At 46.7% G+C, this 9,051-nt stretch overlaps 1 protein-coding gene across 2 annotated transcripts in view; it reads left to right on the top strand.

The window, feature by feature from the left end:
* Nucleotides 1-9,051, top strand: part of Klhl18 (kelch like family member 18) — a 54,986-nt gene that overhangs the window by 24,781 nt on the left and 21,154 nt on the right. For both annotated transcript variants that reach the window (XM_031344044.1, XM_031344043.1), the window contains exons 2-3: nt 1,019-1,149; nt 4,268-4,408. In XM_031344044.1, the coding sequence (XP_031199904.1) occupies nt 1,019-1,149; nt 4,268-4,408 (272 nt within the window). The remainder of the gene's footprint in view (nt 1-1,018; nt 1,150-4,267; nt 4,409-9,051) is intronic.

The following is a 9,051-nucleotide window of genomic DNA, read 5'->3' as shown; positions in this document are numbered from 1 at the left end:
GCTGTGTTCTCAGCCCTCCCCCCCCTCATGTCAGCCTGCTGTGTTCTCAGCCCTTCCCCGCACCCTTCACATCAGGCCTTATTTACCTCTCCTTTCTTGTCACTATTTCTTTGGTTTTTGGTTTGGGGGTTGATTGTTTTGTTTTTTCAAATATTCTTTTTTTTTTAGATTTATTTTATTTATTTTATGTGTATGAATAACACTGTAACAGATGACCATGAGCCATCATGTGTGTGGCTGCTGGGAATTGGACTCAGGACCAGGACCTCCGCTGCCCGCTCACTCCAGCCCTGGTCACTCTGGCGTAATTCACTGTTGCTGTCTTCAGACGCACCAGAAGAGGGCATCCGATCTCATAACGGGTGGTTGTGAGCCACCATGTGGTTGCTGGGATCTGAACTCAGGACCTCCTGAAGAACAATCAGTGCTCTTACCCGCTGAGCCATCTCACCAGCCCCTCAAATATTCTTTTTTGTTTGTTTTTTTGTTTTTTGTTTTTTTTCCAGACAGGGTTTCTCTGTGTAGCCCTGGCTGACCTGGAACTCACTCTGTAGACCAGGCTGGCCTCGAACTCAGAAATCCGCCTGCCTCTGCCTCCCAAGTGCTGGGATGAAAGGCGTGCGCCACCACCGCCCGCAAATATTCTTTTAAGCACTCTAATTTGAGTACTTTTCTGTCTTTTAATAAATCTGCCTTTTAACAAACCCAGAGTTCCAATAAAGTGCTGAAGAAATTTGTGTTTTAGAGAGTGGGAGGAGCTGCACTGTGTATGACAACTGCTGCTTACCATGCCCAGGCTTACTTTTGTTACCATCTTTATACCTCATCTCTTCCACCATCTCTGCGTGCATTAGGTTTTGAGTGCACAGAGCCTCTGTGGTGAGTCTTGCCCGTCCATTATCCCTGGGACATCTTCCTTGTCACTGCCATGAGCAGAGGAGTAAGCTGTGGAAAGCAAGATGGGGCTTTTGTATAAGTGTCGCTCAATATTTGTCTTTGTATTCTCTTTGGCCTACAGATCGGGGACCACAAATTCAGCGCTCACCGGATCGTCTTAGCGGCCTCCATCCCATACTTCCACGCCATGTTTACGAATGACATGATGGAGTGCAAGCAGGATGAGATTGTAATGCAGGGAATGGACCCAAGGTACTGAACCTGAACCCCTACCGTTGTGCTTCCTGGGGCCAGACCCCTACCCCACGCCATTAGCTTCCTGGGGCCAGAACCCCACCCCACACCATTAGCTTCCCGTGGCCAGACCCCACCATTACGCCTACCGTGGCCAGATTCAGCCTGAGCCTTGGACCATACGAGGAGCTGCCATAGAGCACAGCTGTGGTGGAACAACGCTGTGGGGAATTAGCAGACCATGAGCGCCTAGGTCAGCGACCTGAGGTAGGGTGAAAGGAGGTTTGCTGGCTTGACAGAGTCTTATTGTGTAGCCCAGACTAGCCTCGAACTCAAGTAAAAATCCTCCTGGCTGTATAGCCTGCTGGTGTTGGGATTATACATGTGTGCTGTCATCATACCTTCCTTGTGGGAGTTTTGATGGTGTTTTTACTCCATTATTAAAGTAACACATTTAGTGATACCTAGAGTCCAAGATTTTTTTTAACTAGGGATGGGTACCAGTGTAGTAAATATATTTATTACTGTCTACATTTCTGGGCTGGAAGAATAGTTTTTCCGGTAAACATTGTGATACATTTTTCTTCATCAGTCTAGAACTGTATTACCCACTAGCCCTTCTGTACAATGGGAATAAACTGTTTTGTTTTGTAATAGTCTTGTTATGGGCTGGCCTCAAGTGGCAATCATCTTGCCTCAGCCTCCCACATGGATTTGTAGGTAGGCACCACCACAGTATGGCTACTGAGCATGTGAAATGCGACTCTGAGTCACAAGGTCTAATTTTTAAATTTTATTTAACTTTAGTCTATTTAAATTTAATCCTAAGTAATGTATGTGGACAATAGGCAGTGTATTCTAAGGGACAGCGTTTATCTAGAATGTGGCAGAGTAGTCATTTGATGGGTCAGAACATTGAAGGGAATGGGTTGGCCTATCCTTCCAGTGTCAGACTGTGTCAGGAGGAGCTGTGTAAATGACCCGGGTACTCAAGTGCCTCACTGAACAGTGTCCATGTTCTGCTTAGGGCAGAAACAGTGATATGTAGCTGGGAGTAAAAGTAATGTGAGGAGAGCAAAGCAGGATGGGCTGTATAGCTCAGTTGGTAGAGTGCTTGTCTAGCATACACAGAGCCCTGGGTTCTATCCCAGCAGGGCATAAAAAGAGTATGGTGGCACACACCTGTAATTCTAGCACTCAAGAAGTGGAGGCAGGAAGGTAAGGAGTTCAAAAGTCACCTTTGGCTGCATAGTAAGTTTGAGGCCAGCCTGTGCTACCTGACCTTTTTTTTACTTAATTAAAGAACCTGGGAGAAGATAGCACCCACCTTTAACCCCAGCACTTGGGAGACAGAGGCAGGTGGATCTCTGATTTTGAGGCAAGCCTGGTCTACATATTGAGTTCTAGAATAGTCAGACTAAAAGAAGAGATCCTGTCTTGGAAACAAACAAGCAGAACAAGAGGAGGAGGAGGAAGAAGAAGAGGAAGAGGAGGAAGAAGAAGTCAAAGTCAAAGTTAGCAGAGGGTGGTGGGGCGGTCAGGAAATGACTGAAGAGTGAGTTTTCTGGAGGAACAGTCCTCCAGACAGACAGAGCAGCCTGGGCGGAGGGTGAGAGTGGGCTTAGAGTGCTGGACACAGTGAGGTAGGCCAGGGCAGAAGAGGTCAGAGAGATGGAGAGGCCAGAGCTGCACGGCTGGAATTTCGATTTCATTCTCCATGGGAACAAATACAAAGTTAAAAACACAAAGTTAGAAATCTCCCCCTAAACATTTACTCCCAAACAATAATAACTTTTCTAAAATTCACTAAACATTTACTCATAAATTAAAAAAATTTATAATGGCAATAGTTAGGGTGCCTGATAATAAAGGTAGATAATAAAATAGAACATATTTTAGTACTGTTTTACAGCAGCCATCCCAAAACAGTGACCAAGAAGCCAGCAGAATGAGAAAGGGATTAGTGAAACACTTTGCGACTTTGTCCACATTGATCACATGTCCGGATGGACAGAGAAGCAAAGCTAAAAGACAGCCACCATTAACTTTTTCAATAGAGAGGTTGTAAATGGCTGTTTCTTTATGAGGATTCTGAAAAAGCATACGTGGACAGTTACTCGGTTGTTATTTGTTTTGAGACAGGGTCTCACTGTAAACCAGGCTGGCCTGTCCCCGACTCCCACCTCTCCTGACTAGCATGACTCTTTGGCTATCATGAAATAGTCATTCCATTTAAAATATTCTCCATAAAGTAGATTTTATTTCTATGTTTGAGATGATGTCTTACGTAGTCTAGGCTGACCCTGAACCTGAGATCCTCCTGTCTCAAGCTCCCAGGATGTGCTGCCACATTTAACTCAGCTAAACAGATTTTCAGGAAGGATTTATTTATTTGTGTATATGTGTGATTGTGTGAGTGTATGCACACGTGGGTGTGCAGGTGAGTGTGCCTATGACAGACACCCATGGATGCCAGAAGAGGGTATCAGATTCTAGGAGCCAGGACTGCAGGCATTTGTGGGACACTCACTTGCTACATGGGTGCCAGGATCCAAACTCAGTCCTCATGATTGCACAGTAAACACTTGAACCAGAGTCATTTCTCTGGCCTCTAAAGGGATTTTTGAACATGGTTCATCTATTCTTCAGGTAGTTTCTTAGTGTTCCACGGCTGTGAAGAGACACCATGACTACAACAACTCTTATATGAGAAAACATTTAACTGAGGCTTATTACAGTATCAATGGTTTAGTCTGTTATCATCATGGCAGGAACATGATGGCAGACAGGCAGACATGGTGCTAGAGAGGGAGCTGAGAGGTCTGCATACTCCCAGGTCTGTAGGCAGCAGGAGGAGATAGACACTGGGACTGGCTTCAGGTTTTGAAACCCCAAAGCCCACTGGTATTGACACACTTACTCCAAAAAGGCCACGCCCACTCCAATAAGGCCACACCTCCTAGTCCCTCTCAAGTAGTGCCACTCCCTGATGACCAAGCATTCAAATATGTGAGCCTTTGGAGCCATTCTTATTCAAACCACTGTAGATAGTCCTGTGAATTCAGTTAGGGCCAAGTGACCTGTGGGCCAAGACTCATCTCTGAAGAGCTTCTCATGCTTCTCCTCTTCTTTCTAGCGCCCTGGAGGCTCTCATCAACTTCGCTTATAATGGCAACCTTGCTATCGACCAGCAAAATGTACAGTCCCTGCTGATGGGGGCAAGCTTCCTGCAACTGCAGAGCATCAAAGATGCTTGCTGCACCTTCCTCCGAGAACGGTGAGTGAAGCAGGTGGTGGGGGCCGTGCTCTGTTCTGGAACCCTGCGACCCTGCTGAGTTAATGGTGTGTCTGGAGTGTTCTGAACAATGAGCTGGGAGTTAGTTACTCTGTAGAGATGGCATTTCTTGGGGTCAGCACTGTGCAGGACCCAACTGTTTGGGCGCTTACATACACTGTGTGGCATGGCATAGACCATCCCTTTTCAATCTGACCAGCATTCATTTAACTAATCCACCCCCCAGCCTTTTTTTCCTTAATTTTAAATTTAATTTTTTTGAGAATTTCTAATGTGTTCTGTATTTACATAATATCCATCTCTCTCCTTCCATACTTCCAGCACCCTCTGCTCTCCTCTCCTCCCGTGCTCCCCATATCCCTCTGCTCTCCTCCTATGCTCCCCAGCTCCCTCTGCTCTCCTCCCATGCTCCCCAGCTCCCTCTGCTCTCCTCCCATGCTCCCCAGCTCCCTCTCCCCTCTTCCCGTGCTCCGCAGCTCCCTCTCCCCTCCTCCCGTGCTCCCCAGCTCCCTCTCCCCTCCTCCCGTGCTCCCCAGCTCCCTCTCCTTCTGTGCTCCCCAGCTCCCTCTCCTCCTGTGCTCTCCAAGTCCCTCTCAAATAATGACTTGTTTTTCTTTTATTATTTGTGTATATGTGTGGTATGTGTGTATATGTGTATGTATGTGTATATGTGTGCTGTGTGTGTGTATGTGTGTGTACATATGTGTGCATGCACACACATTAAAATTCAGTCTGTTGTATCCATTTAGTGTTGCTCATAACTTAGCTAATTTGTCACCAAACTAACATTGATTTATTTGGAACTGTTTATTTGTTTGTTTATTTATTTGAACTGTTCCATAGCCATCTCCATGTTTGTTTAGATTCTTTTGTTTGTTTGTTTGTTGTTTTTTTCGAGACAGGGTTTCTCTGTATAGCTCTGGCTGTCCTGGAACTCACTCTGTAGACCAGGCTGGCCTCGAACTCAGAAACGCGCCTGCCTCTGCCTCCCAAGTGCTGGGATTAAAGGCGTGCGCCACCACTGCCCAACTTGTTTAGATTCTTAACCCACATGAGTTCCTTGACCTTTTTATACCGCAGCTCATTCAGAGCCCACCTTTATTCAGAGTCTGTCCATTGGAGGCAGCCATTGTGAGGTGTTTTTGGGGTAATGACCATGAATTACACTCCTCCTGTTTCTGCTTCCTGGCAAAGGATTCCATGGGTTCTTCTGATCTTTTAACTGATCAGATAAGCTCTTCCTTCCCTTTAGGGGACAGTGTTCTGTTGTAAGCTAAAGGCCATTTAATCACCAGAGATTTGGAGGTGAGAGTTAGGGCTGGGCCATACACAGGCATGGAAAAAGCAGAAGAGCCCCTCTGTGTATGTGCTCTTCTTCCAATCCCAGTCTCCATGCTTAGCCTGATGATCAACATTCCTTCCACCTTAGCCCTGTCCTCAAGAACATCATCCTCTTAAAAAAACAAAACAAGAACAAATAACAACAAAAGGGCTGGAGAGATGGGTCAGTGATTAAGAGCACTGGCTGCTCTTTCAGAGGACCTAGGTTCAATTTCCAGAACCTACAGGGCAGCTCATAACTGTCTGTCTGTAATTATAGTTTCAGGAGATCTGACACCCTCACACCAATGCACATAAAATAAAAAAACAAAAACAACAACAACAAAAATAAACAAAGAACATCATCCTCTCAGAGCCGACCTTCCCTCCCCCACCCCCACTCTACCAGTCCTGTCCACTGAGACTGTGTGTGACCCCTGGAGGGTGTCCACATCCTACCTATTTGATGCTCATGGGCATCACAACCGTGGCAGTGATGCCCCAAATGTAGAGTTGCACCTCACCTAGCTGCAGGGCAAATGGTTTCACCTTGAGGCCATGGCTCTGAGTTAAGTGTTGCTGATGGAAACCTTGCAGTTGGTGACGGGTCTAGCTCCAAGACCAGCCTTGTCCCTGCCTCCGGATACCCTCTGGAGCAGGCTGGAGGGACACATGCGCTCGTGCACGCACACACAGACACAGACACACACAGACACACACACACACACACACACACACACACACACACACACACACACACACCCTTAGAAAATGGCTTACAGATGCAATGGGTGGTGCCAGTTGCCATTCTTTACATCTTCATCAGAGGACAACAGTGCCACCTAGGGGCTCTTGAGGTTATCGCTGCAATACCAGAGGCTATCTATCTATCATAAGGCACTTTCACTTCAAGATGCTGAGCAGTTAGACAACGTGGTGCAACACACATCCTTAGTTCCAGCATCCAGGAGCAGGTGGAGCTGGATGAGGCCAACTTGGTTTATGTATCATCTCCAGGCTACGTAGACCCTAACTGAAACAACAACAAAGTTGCCCAACAGTTCCTTTTCTTTTTTAGATAGGTCTGCAGTAGCGCGTCACTATACCTGCACAGTCTCCTTAGAGACAAAATTGAGCTGTCAGTGAAGCAGAAGGCTGTGGGAGGGGCAGTGAACGATGCAGGTCTCCGCTTCCTTCCTACCTCAATCCTGAGTGGGCGCCTTGCCTGTGAACCCACCCTCTTCTATTCCCATCTGTGGCCTCACAGGTTGCCCTCCTGTTTGCCATCCTCCCATTCGTCATCCTCCCATTCGCCACCCTCCCATTCGCCATCTTGTGGTGGTAGTAGCACAGCTCACTCAGGAAGGCATGACCGGTGCGCTGTTAGATCAAGCTGTTGAAAGTACATGCAGCAGTCCTAACCTTCGGAGAGAGTGAGGAGGAGAGCAGAAGGCCTGAGGCTCACCTTGCCCTATCAGCTCCCGGTGTGCGCGGTTGGGTCGATGGGGCCTGCGTGAGGCATCTGCTGTGGCAGCCCAGGCTATCCTCACCACTTTACACCAGCTTAGCATCTCTTAAGCAACACTTCTCAGCCCCCTCGTCTGTCTAGTCTCTGCTGCTCCATATAGTGATTTTGTTTCCTTGGCCTTGGAGAACTCACTGAGAGCCAGATGTGGTCACTTGTGCGTGTCATTGGAGCACTCGTGAGGCTGAAGCAAGAGGATGCCTCAAGTGTGAGGCCACTTCTTAGACTACATAGAGAGTCCCAGGACAGCCAAGACTCTAGAGGGAAACAGAAAAGGAAAGCTTGGAAAATTTGATCCCTCAGAGTCTACTCTGTCACAAAGACTTCAGAATCATGCTGGATTTGTTTGCGAGTAAGAAAGCAAATACAATAGAAACTTAAATAGCATCCAGCTTCTTCCTAGGCACTGTGCTAAGGATTTTTGCCTACATTCATTTTGTTTGCTCTGTGTGTGTGTGTATGCGCACACACATGTCTGTACATGTGTATGTATGTGTGTGTGTGCATGTATGTGTATGTGTGTGTGCATGTGTGTCCATATGTGTATGTTTCATGTCCATGCATGCACGTGTGTGCTTACATGGGTATACACGTGCTATGTTGCACATATGGAGATCAGAGGACAGCTTATGGAAGTTGGTTCTCTCCTTCCATTGTGTGGGGTCCAGGGATTGAATTGAGATGGTTGTCAGGCTTTGTAACAGGCTCCTTCATCTACTATCTCACTGGTCTGAAAATGCTACTTTTGAAATTTTATTTTTAACTTTATCTTTTGTTGTGTGCTTGTTGATATTACTTATTTATTTGGAGAGGGGCATGCCATGCAATTGAATAGAGAGGTCAGAGAACAGCTTTCAGGAGTGGATGGAATCTCACTTCACCTCCTTAGGGCAGAGTCCCTCTTCTGCTGCTGCTAAGAACCCCAGGCTAGCTGGCCCATGTCCTTCAAGTCTCTTGCCTCTGCCTCCAGTCCCACAGCAGGCATGCTGGGATGTCCAGTGTGTACACTACATGAGGCTTTTTAGTGGACTCGGGACTCAGCTCATCAGCTATGCACAGCTATGTCTTTATCCACTGAGTGCTTTCCCTCGGCATGTTTTGCTTCTTTGAGACAAGGTCTTATGTAGTCCAGGTTAACCTTAAATTCCTGACCCTCTTTCTCTATGTCCAGAGTGCTAGGATCACAGCTTTGCACCACCATGCCTGCCCATTTTTGTTTATCTGTTTTCTTTCTAAATCATCACTCTAGTTCTAGTGGGTACGTAGTTACCATCATCTTTTCTCTGTGAGAAAATTAATGACACTTCAGAGAACTTAAGAAACGTGCCCAAGTTCCTCAGAGAGGGTCAAGGTCAGGATTTCCCGGGCTTTTATGAGTAAGGTCTACCCCTGGTGTTGTAGCTATAGAAGCAAGAGGCCTGGCTTCAATTTCAGATCTTGTCAAGTTCACTTCCGTATACTGGAATCACATGTCTCGGTTTCCCTGAGCCTTTGTTGTCCACTATGAAATGAGGGCAGTCTGCAGAGTTGGTTTGTTTATAATTTATTCATTTTATGTCCCTTAGTGTTTTTGCCTGCATGTATATCTGTGTGAGGGTGTCAGATCTTGGAGTTACAGACAGTTGTGAGCTGCCATGTGTGTGCTGGGAGTTGAACCCAAGTCCTCTGGAAGAGCTGCCAGTGCTCTTAACCTCTGAGTCAGCTCTGCAGCCCACCAGAGTTGTTGTTGTTTTAAGGAGTGTGTGTGTGTGTGTGTGTGTGTGTGTGTGTGTGTGTGTGT

Source organism: Mastomys coucha, unplaced genomic scaffold (assembly GCF_008632895.1).
Source record: "Mastomys coucha isolate ucsf_1 unplaced genomic scaffold, UCSF_Mcou_1 pScaffold23, whole genome shotgun sequence".
In the NCBI taxonomy this organism is placed as follows: Eukaryota; Metazoa; Chordata; class Mammalia; order Rodentia; family Muridae; genus Mastomys; species Mastomys coucha.
This window is presented reverse-complemented; position numbering and strand designations above follow the sequence as displayed.